This window comes from Phacochoerus africanus, chromosome 6 (assembly GCF_016906955.1).
Source record: "Phacochoerus africanus isolate WHEZ1 chromosome 6, ROS_Pafr_v1, whole genome shotgun sequence".
Classification (NCBI taxonomy): Eukaryota; Metazoa; Chordata; class Mammalia; order Artiodactyla; family Suidae; genus Phacochoerus; species Phacochoerus africanus.
The window spans coordinates 94,816,308-94,829,020 of record NC_062549.1 but is presented as its reverse complement, the minus strand read 5'-3'; the positions used below and the strand labels follow the sequence as shown (position 1 = coordinate 94,829,020).

The 12,713-nt window shown below is 57.0% G+C and overlaps 2 protein-coding genes across 3 annotated transcripts; both read right to left on the bottom strand.

Moving 5' to 3' along the window:
- Window positions 1-1,222: 1,222 nt before the first annotated feature.
- Window positions 1,223-7,043, bottom strand: ENTREP3 (endosomal transmembrane epsin interactor 3). 2 transcript variants are annotated; one of them, XM_047784398.1, is made up of 12 exons: window positions 6,213-7,043; window positions 5,961-6,017; window positions 5,654-5,764; window positions 5,428-5,547; window positions 5,159-5,266; window positions 4,466-4,641; window positions 4,240-4,339; window positions 3,850-3,919; window positions 3,043-3,588; window positions 2,403-2,471; window positions 2,046-2,299; window positions 1,223-1,956 (listed from the first exon to the last, which is right to left on the bottom strand). In XM_047784398.1, the coding sequence occupies exons 1-12, from the start codon at window positions 6,435-6,437 to the stop codon at window positions 1,783-1,785; spliced, it is 2,010 nt and encodes a 669-aa protein (XP_047640354.1). In that variant the 5' UTR covers window positions 6,438-7,043; the 3' UTR covers window positions 1,223-1,782. The 2 variants fall into 2 exon arrangements, with proteins under 2 accessions (XP_047640354.1, XP_047640356.1); XM_047784400.1 differs by having other exon boundaries at window positions 4,466-4,638.
- A 491-nt stretch (window positions 7,044-7,534) lies between these two features.
- SCAMP3 (secretory carrier membrane protein 3) lies at window positions 7,535-12,536 on the bottom strand. The gene is made up of 9 exons (XM_047784409.1): window positions 12,255-12,536; window positions 11,853-11,930; window positions 10,814-10,936; window positions 10,607-10,727; window positions 10,054-10,182; window positions 9,450-9,609; window positions 9,240-9,341; window positions 8,269-8,386; window positions 7,535-7,994 (listed from the first exon to the last, which is right to left on the bottom strand). The coding sequence occupies exons 1-9, from the start codon at window positions 12,318-12,320 to the stop codon at window positions 7,848-7,850; spliced, it is 1,044 nt and encodes a 347-aa protein (XP_047640365.1). The 5' UTR covers window positions 12,321-12,536; the 3' UTR covers window positions 7,535-7,847.
- Between the last annotated feature and the right edge of the window lie 177 nt (window positions 12,537-12,713).

Sequence of the window (12,713 nt, the reverse complement as noted above, 5' to 3'; positions counted from 1 at the left end):
TGGCAGCTGTAGTTCCCATTAGACCCCTAGCCTGGGAACCTCCGTATGCCGTGGATGTGGCCCTAAAAAGTAAAAAAAAAAAAGAAAAAAAAAAGAAATCAGGGCCTGGAAAAGTGCAGGTGGATGAGTTCTGGTTCCACTTATTGAGATGGGACTGTTGAAAGAGGAACAGGTGCTGGGGGTGGGCCTCAAGAATTCTGTTATGACCATGTTGAGTCTTGAGATACCCATTAAACATCCAACAGAGATGTCAGTTTGGAGGTTGGAGCTAGAAGAGTTATCCATGAACACATAATTGGCATTTAAAGCTTGGATTTTTTTTTTCTTCTGCTGTTCCCATGGCACATGGAAGTTCCTTGGCCAGGGATCAAACCCACGCCACACAAGTGACCCAAGCTGCAACACCAGATCCTTAACCAACTGTGCCATGAGGCAACTCTAAAGCTGTGGATCTTGACAGGGCCACCTACAGACAGAGTGGAGGCAGAAAAGAGGAGTGGGCCAAGAGAGCACTGGGGCTCCCAGTATTAAGCAGTCCAGCGAAGGTGCGAAAGCTGTCAAATGATACCAAGATGGTAAAGTGGGAGGAAAAATAAGAGAGTGATGATGTCTTCAAAGACAAGAAAGGGAAAAGTTCAAGAGGAAAGATGCTGATTATCTGGCCTAAATGCTTCTTAGAGGTCAAGGAAATGCAGGCAGAGCAATGGCCACTAGGTCTGATACCTTTTTGGTTACTGAAAACTTTGTCAAAAGCAGTGCCTGAGGAGAAGGAGGAAAAGGAGCCTGATGGTGGGTGGAGAGAATGGATGTTCAAGAAGTGGAGGAAAAAGGGGAATACCTGTTGTGGCTCAGCGGTAACAAACCTGACTAGTATCCATGAGGGCTCAGGTTCGATCCCTGGCCTCGCTCAGTGGGTTAAGGATCTGGCATTGGTGTGGGCTGTGATGTAGGTCGCAGTCGTGGCTTGGATCTTGCATTGCTGTGGCTGTGGTGTAGGCTGGCAGCTGGGGCTCCAATTTGACCCCTAGCCCAGGAACTTCCATATGCTGCAGGTGCAGCCCTAAAAAGAAAAAAAAAAAAAGAAGAAGCAAGCAAGCAAGAGAAAACATGCGACTATGAAAAGGGGCAGAGATAGTGTGGTAGCTGGAAACAAAAATCAGCGTCTTGAGAGTTTACAGATGCTAGAACAAATTTCAGTGATGATAAAGAATGACCCAGAAGAGAAGGAGAAATTGAAATTTATTGAAGGCTTATGTAGTGTGTTGAGCTTTACAAACATTCATCCTCATAATGTTTTATGGATCAGGCAACTGAGGTTAAATAGCTTGCCCAAGGTCATGCAGCTGGAGGTGGCAGAGCTGAGAGGCCAGAATTTTCTGACCCATCATGCCTCACCGCCCCATTGCACAGGCACTCAGCCCCGTATACTTAAACACCCGGGATATGCCTTTGCCCCGGCCACGGGGCCCCTGGCACATCGGTTACTCTCATGCTGGGGGAGCAAGACTTTACTGTCCTCCTCCAATGCTGTAAGCAGGGACGTCTTCCTCCACAGCCTGAATACACACGCAGCACAGGGCAGAAGCTCACCCTGACCAGAGGGGCAGAGGCAAGCTGCAGGAGCCCCTAGAGGTAAGAGGGGAAGATACTTTTGGGGTGCTCAGCAAGTTTCTTTTTGTGTCAGCCAGTGCAAGGGGGTGCTGAGGGCTGCTGGTCCCAACCAGCTGGTGCCTGTGGCTCCAGCATTCATCTGGATCTGGTCAGTGTGCAAGGATGCCCAGGTCAGAGCCCAGTCTCCCGGCTGCCCCCATTGAGGCTGAGGCTTTGGGGGCGGGTACCACGCTCCAGCCTGCGGCCAGACAGGAGGCGCCTCAGGGAGGAGCCGGAGCTCAGGTCACCACAGCTGCGAAGGTGGAGGCTCTCTCGGCCTGGCCGGCCCCACGGGCTCCGGGGCACCTAGATGGGGCCGCAGGAGACAGCATCAGTATAGCCTGACCTGCGGCTCTGGGCTTTCCTGGGTGTTGTCCCAGCTCCCCTAACTCTACCTGCTTATGCCCATGGGTTCCATTCCCATTGGGGTCCGGGGCCTTCCTGGACATCTGGAGGAAACGAGCGACCAAGCCCCGGCCTGGCCAGCTGCCCTTCAGGTCCCCTAGGGAGTGGGCAGGTGCAGGGCCCGAGGGCAGGGGGACCTTCTGGAAGGTGGGCACAGGGCGCCGTTTCTCAGCTGAGCGGGCACGGAGCAACTTGGGAGAAGGGCAGTGGGCTAGACGGAAGAGGCAGGCTTCAGAGCAGAGCCCTGGAGAGAGAGAGACGGGGAGAGGGGGTGGAATGGGAGGTACAGGGAAGGTCAGGCCTCGCTCCCCTCCCCCTGCTCCCTGAGCACCAAGCACATGGCGGACCTGTATCTGCAGAGGAAATGGAAGCAGCTTCTTCCTCAAGCACTTTGGTATAAAGGTCCCTGAATTCAGCTGGGGTGGAGAGAGAGAGAAAGGGACTGAGAGGCAGCGCTCAGTAGACACACCTGCCCATCCCACCGCCCTCCTGAGAATGCAAGCTCGGCTCCCACATCCTATTCCCAGCCAAGGGGGCATCTTCTCTGCCCACGTCTTGGTGCAATCCATCAAGACAGAGATTAAGGAGCTGCCGTGCACTGCTGCATCCTCCCCAGTACCTGGCACCTAATGAGACTTTCTGTGCCAGTGCTAAGCCCCGGACCTGCCTCTCCTTGGGAACTCCACAGTACCCATGGTGGAGGTAATGCTTTTACACCATTTTACAGGTGACACACTGAGGCCTGGAGAGGGTAGGTAACTAGCCCGAGCTGGGAGCTGGGATTGGGTTCCAGAAACCAAATCCTCTTCCTTGAGCCACAAAGCTAGTGATGTGTTTCTAGGAGGTGACACAAGATGTGTCCACTGCAGGAGTGGGTCCACCCTTTCTTCCTCCTTGGGGACCTTGACCGTGTCCCAACTCCTGGGGGGCATCACTGGCCCTCTAACTCCCGGTGCCTGCCCTCTCCTGAACCTTGCAGGGACTCACCGGTGTTGCTGGAGGTGGTGATGCCCGGGTCACTGTGGGACCGTGGCAGCAGCAGCAGTGGTGGGGGAGCCGGATGAGGAGGCCGGTGCCCCGGTGGGGTGAGGGAACCTGAGCTATCGCTGAAGCGGCGAGCTGGGGGTCGGGGGGTCGGGGCCGCAGCTGGCCGGCTGCCTCCCCGGGGGACCCGCCGCCTCAGCTCGGGGAAGCAGGGTCCCACCCAGGGTGGCCAGCCTTCCAGCCGGTGGCAGCTGCGGGCAGCTGTGGGGGCACCCAGCGGGGGTGGGGCCTCGGGGGCAGAGCAGGAATAGGAGCGGGCAGCCCTCGGGGGCCGCCGGGGCAAGGGACTGTCCTCAAAAGGGCCCCGCAGGCCACAGTCCAGGCTGAGGCAGTAGCCGGCGCGGCTGCGCTGAATAGAGCGGAAGAGCACGTAGTCAACGGAGCGCACGGAGCCCTGCAGCTCCAGCAGGCACGAGTCCTCCGACGGGCTGGAACCCCCGGGGAGGTCACCAATGGCTGACAGCACCAGAGACCCGCTGTCCATGGACACTGTGGGTGGCAGGGGCTGCCAGGTAGTACCAGCCTGGCCAGGCCCAGGCTGGTCCTCTTTGCTCAGGCCCTGCCTCTTGGGGGCCATCCTGCCTCCCGTGTTATCTCAGAGGAGACAGATAAGTCCGGGATTCCCAGAAGCCTTGGCCCTTGCCTAGCTCTCCATCACCAACTCAGTCTCGTCTCTCCCCTCTCTGACCCACCCAGCGCTGCCAGCCTAGGCATCCCAGCCCTTGTCTGCCATCGGCACCGTCTGCTCACCATCTACAATGGAGGCCACCCGCTCACAGATACAGGAGCTGTCATGAAGCTGAGGATCAAACAAAGTGGCCTGTGGAAGACACAAGGGTCAAGGGTCCAGCCCTACACACGGATATGGCCACCCCATTGGCTGAACTGCGCTCTGGAGACCTAGATTCCAGTCCAGCTTTGTCACTCTGTGGGCCTCAGTCTTCCCAACTGTCAAATGGAAATAATAGTTCTTACCCCACCCACCTTACCAGGTGCTAGAGCAGATCAAAGATGACAGTGGAGGTGCTAGTGCTATAAAGATCACGAGAACTATTATCATCTTCATCCCCTGAGAGTGACTCCCTCATCTTTTCAGGCTCTGTCCCCAGCTCCCCGGCCTGCACCAAGCCCCGCTCTCACCTGGCTGTCTCCTCGTAGCCCCATGACAGCCTCATAAGAAGGGGGGCAATCAGTAGGGTACAAGGGTACAGGGCTATCCATGGAACCATTGTAGGTGATGCTGGCAAGAAGAGGAAGGGAGTCAAAGCTTGGAAAAGAACTCCTCCTCCACAAAGATCCCTCCCCACCAATCGAGCCTCGGCCCCAGTCCCCTTAGTTCCTCCAACAAGACTGGGCCAGGCCTCACCTCTGTGCATCTGTTTCTGAGCTACAGGTGTACTCTGGGGGATAGTAGGGCGGCGGGGGCACAGGCGGTACAAATTCCTCCAAGTCCAGCATGGTGTGTAGAAGAGGGGCTGGGGGTGAGGACGTGCAGCCCAGAGGCCCCAGAGGGCCTGAGACTGAGCGCTCAGGGGCCAACTGCTGGGGAGCAAGCAGGTCAGCAAGCTTGGTTTGTGGGAATACAGTTCCTTGGCTCCCAAACTCCTCTCGCATCTACATTTTCTGACCCCGCCCCCCCTCAAAGAAGCTCAGTTCTGGCCCCTCCCTTGGCTGAGCCAGTTCCCCCTCTAACCCTGCCCCAACCCAGGACCAACTCCATTTCTAGCCCTGCCCATCTTCTATAACCAGCATCTCTATCTGTCTCCACCAGAACAACAACCCATTATCCCCGCCCCCGTCTAAGACCTTCTGGACTCCGCCCAACTTTTAGTCTCACTCTCCAATGCCCCTGGACTGGCATCACAGACTTCTCTTGTGCCCTGTCATTCTCCTCTTCATCCCCCGCCCCTTGGACTCCCTAAATATCCCTACAACAGACATGCCTAAAATAGGTGCTCAGAAGCCAGTGTTGGCGCCATCGCTTCTCAAGCCCCCCCAGCACACTCACCCCTGCCCCCATCCTACCTTCTTGGCCTTGACCCCCGGCTCCTCAACTCACCGTGTGCACAAGGTCCAGGGAGAAGATTTGGATGCAGCAGACAATAGCAGACAGGGTACAGATTATGGCAGCGCAAACGGTGAGCCCACAGACGCTAAAGAGCAAGTTCTGGGAAAGGAAAGAGAGAGAAAGAAGAATATGACAGGAGCCTGGGGTTCGGTAAATCTCACCTATTCAGGGCCTGGGAGGATTCCGGGGCGGGGGTGCAAGGGTGAGAATCAGGACGGGCGGGGGTGGGAGGGGAAGGAATGGTGGGGGTGCGCGCTCACCTTGAGGGCTCCTCGGGCTTCATCACAGGTGGAGTTAGGGGCAACTTTCAGTTCCTGCCCTGACTCTGGACAGGGCCGGAGGAGAGGAACAGTGGGGCAGCACACACAGACCTTTCCTTCCTGAGTGGAAGTGGGGAGGGCGAGGCAGCCCGAATCAGGGCAAACCCAGGTGTCCCGCACGCCTCCCACAACCAGTGCTCTTGGGCTGTGCCGCCTCAAATCTCACCAAGGAGCAGTCTCGGAAGTCTCGGGCTAGCTGAGCATTTTTACAGGAGAGAACAGAGCCGGCCATGCTGAGCATGACACAGAGCACCGAGAGCAAGGAGAAGAAGGAGATCTGAGGGAAAGAGGGCACAGACTGAGGGCTGGGACCCCAGGAGTATCCTTTACAGTAGATGGAGTCACCCTCCCTCACAGACATGGTGCCTGGCCAGTGTGAAGGGGGAAGTCAGTTCCCTTCTTGAGGGCATAAACGGTATCCCCTCAGGTGATGGGCACCTGCCTCCCAGTGGGCACCAGACCTTGGCACCTACCACTAGAGTGAACGGCCGCTTCCAGGACACAATGCCAACCACCCCGGAAAACGCCAGCTGGGGACAGAGTGGGCACAGATTCAGTTTGGCATGGGAGGCCCCCGGTGAGCCCCCTGCCACAGGGTGCACCCAGCATCTTAAGGAGGAAGAGGACCAGGAGAGGGAGAAGAGACCAGGATTTGGACGGGCAGCTGGTCAGTGGCGGGGTGGGGCCCGAGGAGCATCCCCCACCCAACTGTGCACCCAACTCACCGAGAATCCAGCCCAAGACGGGCAGGACCTCTTGACGCTCTCGGTGGTGGTGACGGAGGAGGCCACCATGCTGAAGGTGACCACCAGGATGCCCAGGAGCACCTGAGCCAGCCCCAGCGTGAGCAGGGCCTGCAGCCAGGGCCGGTGGAGGCGGAGGTGGGTAAGGCCCCGGGTGCTGGGCCGGCTAGTCAGGGAGCGGCTGGAATCACTAGGCGAGGGCATCATGCTTGCCGCTTGGTTGCCTGCGCCTCGCTCGACCCCGCCTGGCGCTTGGGAGCATCTCAGAGGCGCCCCAGGCCCCGTCCTTCTTCCTCCCCACTCCCCTCGCTCTAGAGCCCACCCCCTGACTGGGTTCCCTGGGGCATGCCCCAGGGACTCCAGCTGGGGGGGGCGCCAAGGGAGGGGCGTCACGGAGGAGCCGCGGAGCGCTCCCTCCCCACCACGGGAACTGGACGGGCACCGTGCCCGGCACAGCAATGAGGACGCGGGGGCACCGGCTCATCGCATCTCCCTAGGGAAGAGGGCCGGTTCGGGAGTGAGGAGAGGGCGGCGGTCCGGAACCCAGGGAAGGGTGGGGAAAGGCGAGAAGGATGGGAAAGAAGTCTAGAGAGGAGGGTCGGGTCGGCGTGGGGCGACTCTAGAGGCGCGGTCGGTCTGCCCTCAGAGTGTCCAGTGGGATCCGAGGCCGCCTGGTGGGGAGAGGCTGCGGCGTCGCTGTCTCCTGGGTCGCCAGCCCGGCTCCCCTCCCCACCACGCTCCCGCTATCCCAGCTCGGGCTGCAGCAGGTCCGGGACTGGAGGCGGGGGATGGGGATGGGATGGTGCGGGGAGCAGGGGCGTGGTGCGAGGGCCGGCGCAATGCACCCCGGGAGTTGTAGTCTAGGCGGGAGACTCTGTGTAGGGGGAGGGCCGGAGCGGACAGCAGGGCAAGGGGCCAGCCGGAGCGGCTGGTGGGATGAACAGCTCCGGCCCCTGCCTCTCCCCATAGTGAGGCCCGAGCTAACAACGCTTTCGGCACTTAAGCCCCACCCAGCTTCTCAGGCCCCTGGGCCCGCTGTGTTCCCAGCAGAGGTAGCGGCTCTTTCCCTGCCCCTAATGGAGAGGGGTGGGGAGCTGGGCTGTTTGGCAGCTCCTCGATTCCACGCCCAACCGTGGACTTCCCTCCCTCTTCCTGCGCCAGCCAGCGGGCTCTGCTGCCCCGCCCTCGACGCACTGAGGCCAGGGCCCACCCTCCCTCTGGAGTCCACATTTGGCTTCCACTCCAATCCCCTCCACTTTCTTTCCCATAAGGCCTAGTTCCCATTAAAATTCCAGAAACAGGGATTTGTGTTCCAGTTCCACTTTCTTTTTATTTAAATAACCGAAGCAACAGCCTTGGCACAGCAGAGGGAAGCTGGGTTGGGATGTGTAGAGGTGGCAGCAGTGTGGCCTGATTTGGCGGGTGGGAGGGAAGCAGTGACTGGGTCACAGGGGGCTCTCGACACCCTTAAGTCAGGTTCAGCAGTCATGGCTGTGAGACTGGGGGCACTAGAGCGGAGACATCAAGTAGTGAAGTCTCACAAAGTCCCAGAGACCTCAGGGATGGGGGCTAGGTCAGCTCCCTCAAGTGGCAGGGCCAGAGCATCCCAGTCAGGGGTCACGGGGCCCGGAAGGCATTTTCGGCAGCTCCAGCGGCTGCATTGGCAGCTGCGGTTCGCACCGCAGGGTTGGAGAAGACACCGGCAGCAAATTCTTGCTGGGCCTTCTGAAAGCTGGCACCCGTGCGGCGATACAAGGAGTGGATCTGCAAGTAAAAGGCATAGCCTTTACAGCATGTTCTGGCCCCTGTTACCCCGCCCCATCTAACACCATCACCACCTCTCACCAGCCTGCAGCTCTAGCTCTTCCTTCTTGGCTCTCTCCCAACACAACACCCCCCTCCACTCTTCACAGGTCCATTAGCTGAGAACCCCGTCCATCGTCCATCGGTCTGGCCCTCCCAGCTGCTCCTGAATGTTCCACCCAGGCCCCTAGGGACATGTGATCTCGCTCTTCTGGCCCCATCTACAGTTCCTCACCCGCTTTAGCATCACAATTCCCAGCACAGCGATGCCAGTGAAGAACAGGGCGACCAGCAGCATAAGCACAGCTACAGCCGCATTGGTGTTCACCAACATCAAAGCGGAGATCCAGCCACTGCAAGGAGGGGAAAGTATGTGGAAGTGAAGAGGGGCTGCTCACAGCGGCTCCCTGTCCTCCCGGCTTCTGGGCTGGTTATGTCGCAAACATGTCCTGTTCCCACCCAACCCACCAGGGGGATGTTTCCCTGTCAGTCTGGTCGCTTTCCGCACACCACAATCCCAAACTACATCTACTCTCTTCATAGTTGAATCTCAGCTTCTGAATCATTTCCTACCTCTCCAAGCTCTTCCAGACATCCTCACTTTCAAGAGAACTTTCTGTTGAAGATTCTCCCTTGTCAACCACGCTTACATATACCTCCTCCAAGAAGCCTTCCCAGATGAACTGCATGCATCCATCTTTCCCTTAATCTATGCCTGTTGAGTTCCGTCTGGGGTCTCTCTATCCTGGCGTCCTTGTCTCTCTCATTAAACCAGCAGCTCCCGAGGATAAAAACCACGTTTCCGGAGTTCCCGTCGTGGCGCAGTGGTTAACGAATCTGACTAGGAACCATGAGGTTGCAGGTTCGGTCCCTGCCCTTGCTCAGTGGGTTAAGGATCCGGCGTTGCCGTGAGCTGTGGTGTAGGTTGCAGACGCGGCTCGGATCCTGCATTGCTGTGGCTCTGGCATAGGCCGGTGGCTACAGCTCCGATTAGACCCCTAGCCTGGGAACCTCCATATGCCGCGGGAGCGGCCCAAGAAATAGCAACAACAACAACAACAACAACAACAACAACAACAAAAGACAAAAGACAAAAAAAAAAAAACATGTTTCCTTTTTCTGAACAACTCCTATGCCAGTACTCAGTGCTGATTAGGCCTAGAGGAGTGGGAGGAAGGGGTGAGGGCGGCTGGCAGCCTCACAGACCTGAACCCCCAACCTGGGATGCCAATGGCCTGCAGAACATATAGGACATCCTGGACGAAGAAAATGAAGAAGAAAACGAAGAAATTGAATGAACTGTCACTCCTGCAAGGAGAAAGAATGGGGAAGGTAGGAGAAGAATTAAGGCTGGAGGAGCAGAATGGGACCCATCCAAGTCCCCTCCCTGCCATCATCCCCACTCCCCCTTCTTACCGGAAGGCCTTATACATGGGACGGTACCAGCAGACGAAGGAGCAGGGAGTGAAGAGGAGGATCCAGAGGATTGAGAGCCCGAAGCCTGAGCCAGTGTTGGTCTCCACACAGAAGCTAGCCAGGCAGGCGAGGAAATTCAGGAGAAGAGCCAGGGTGCTGCCTGGGGGTCAGAGGGACAGGATGATGGGTCAGTGAAAGGTCCCTCCCAGAGAGGCCCATCCCCCAACTCTTACCAAATGTGGCAGAATGAGGGAAGGCAGGCTGCCTCTGCCTTCACAGAGGTCTCAATGGGCCAGATGGAACTAGCAAATTTCAATCATGTGTGATCCCCTTTGTAAAGACATTTAAAGGATTCAGGATAGGTTGATGCACGAGGACAAAGGGAAAAGGGAGAGAGCAAGAACCTACATTTGCTAGAAGGCTGGAGAGTAAGTTCTAAATACTACAAAAGGAGTAATCAAGGAAGGTTCCCGGAGAAATGAGCCTGAAACTCCACTGCCGAGGAGAGGTGAGGTGTCACTCATTCTGGTGAGTGGGCTCCAGGGCTGGAAAGATGTAGCGGTTACTCCCTGTACTTTTCCTCCAAAAAGGCCTCTCAACTCACACATCCAGAGGTAGTACATGGTGGATACTGTCTTCTGAAATTCTTGGGGGATCTCCATAGAGATGTCCTGGAAGAAGCAGGGCTGAACTGGGCAAAACGAAGGTAGAGGAGGCCAATTGTTCTGTCGAGCTGTACGGCAGAAAGAGAGCAGGACCCCCAAGTGAGACAGAGCCCAACAGATCACGTCCCCTTCCTTCCACCCCTACGTCCTCTCTTCCATTTCCAGTTCGAGGGCTCAAGGAGACAAGGCAAGGGGCAAAAGCAATGCCGAGTGTTTACTATGACTTACAACTGCTAAGCACTGTGCCAAGCGCTATGAATAGATGACTTTAGCCCTCATAACAATCCTGTCAAACAGGTACAAACATCATTCTTATTTTACAGGGAAGGAAACTGAGGCACTTAAGATTAACTAACTTGCCTAAGAGCTCACCCTTAAATAAGCCTTAGCTCCCCAAGTCAAACTCAGCTCCTGCACCCATGCTCTGAGATCCTTTTTCGAGGCTTAAAAGCTGTCAGATGCCCTTCCTGATCCTACCAAGGATCCACTTACTAGCTGTGCCCCCCAGGGCAGCATGCTGCAGCTCTCGCTCCCTCCGGTCCAACTCCTCTGCCTTCCGGTTGAGCTCCTCCTGCTTCTTTAGCAGCTCAGCTGTGGCTGCTGCAGCTGAAGCCTGCCCAGCAGGAGCAGAGGGGGATATGAATCCTGAACCCCAGGGCTGGCCCCTCTCCCCAACCCCTACCCACACAGCCCCTTTACCTGGGTGCTATAGGAACCATAGTTCTTGGGTTCTGTGGGGCTGAGCTTTCTTGAGGACTGCAAGGGGGCGGCTGAGGGTGGTGCAACTGGAACAGGGGCAGGAGGCTCATAGCTTGGTGGTGGCTGTTGAGTTTGGAAAAGACCTTAGCAATCATCTAGTCCCTCATAATACAGGAATCTAGAGTCTGCTTGAATACCTCTAGACCTAGAACTCATTACCTAAGGCAGCAGCACCCCCCGCCCCCCGTTGTTAGAAAGCTAGTTCTTGCATTTATATCAGAGGATTCTGATGTGAGGGGTGATGAGGGCTACTATGACCTGAAGTCACATCTAGTTCCTCAGCCAGAACTCAAAGCACTCATCTACTGGATCTACCTCCTTAAAATCGACCTGAGCGATGCAGCCTCTGTTGGCTGTGGCTCTGGCATAGGCTGGCGGCTACAGCTCTGATTAGACCCCTAGCCTGGGAACCTCCATATGCCGTGGGAGCGGCCAAAGAAATGGCAAAAAGACAAACAAAACAAAACAAAACAAAACAAAAAACTGCCCTGAGCTGCTGCAGTGACAACACCAGATCCTTAACCTGCTGCAGCTGCACCACGAGAGAGCTCCAGCTACCTCCTTAACTTTTAAAAACTCTTAGCATTTTCTATTCCCACGAGATAAACAGGTCTAGTGACCTTCGTTTCTTGCTTTCGAACTGTACACCTAAGCATAGATTGTTTTCTCCTCAACTCCAAACAGCCCCATCCCTTTTCATCTCTAAAGAAGCCTCCCTAGACAGAGCCTTGGTTCAGGCACTAAGAGACTCCAGGTTCTTTCTCCCAGGACCGATATTTAGAGCTCAAACCACATGGATCTTTGGTTTTGGTGTCTTTAGAAGGTTCAGGCATCCCATGGAAGACTGGCTTCTCAGGGAGCTAAGATCACCCTGCTTCTTCCTTCCTTCGCGTGCAAACAAGTCCACTGTACCCCAACAGAGTGGACTTGCTGGCATACCCTAATCTTCCTGGCCCTCCTGTGCTCTTCAGAATCTCACCTCCCGGGTCTCAAAAGGGTTGTAGACGTCAAGCGTGGCATACTGCGGGCTGGGTCGGTGCTGGATCACAGCTGGGTCCTGTGGGCAGAGATCTGGGGCTCAGCTGGCACCTGGTGCCTCTGGAGGAACTCACAGGAACCTCTTCTCAATTGCCTGTGGCTGCAAGGACTGCAGCTTGGAGGCCACGTTGTTGTCCCAGTATCTGCTCCCAATCCTTCACCCCACACTGCCAGTACCAGCTCCTTATCGGGGCAGGGCCCGCCCCCCAGGTGCTCACTGATCGTCACTCCCACGTGGCGGCCCTTGCTCAGATCAAATGTCAAGAATGGGAATACAAGTTAGCCCGACCCTCTAGAACCGAGAAGTCCCCCAGGATGCCCCAAGGAGGCCGGCGCAAGTCACCTGAAAGGGGTTGTCAAGCTCGCCGGGTTCGGCGAAGGGGTTTCCACCATCTCTGCTTTGAGCCATGTTTGCAACCGCGGCCCGGGCCGCCCCCTGCCCTCCACGCCCCTGCCGCGGCAGTGGCGGCGGCCGTGGCTCTCAAGAGCTCCCTCCGCTCCGCTCCTCTCGGTCCGCCCCGCTTCTCTGTGCACGGATTGGCTGTACCGACCGGAAGGGTCACAAGGATCCCCGCAGCAGCCGCGAGTTGCGCCTGCGTCTCGGTTAAAAGCAAAGGAGGAAGTGCGCCACGTGACACTTCTCGTTGCCGGTAGCCAAGTACCGCCCCTACGTCATGTGACGTCCCTCGCCTAATGAACTACACCTCCCAGCGGGCCTAGCGTCAGAACCTGAGTCCATCCCAGCCTTGGGAGAGTTGCGACGGGAGACCTACCCGCCGGTGGTGGTGGAGGCGGCGGCGGC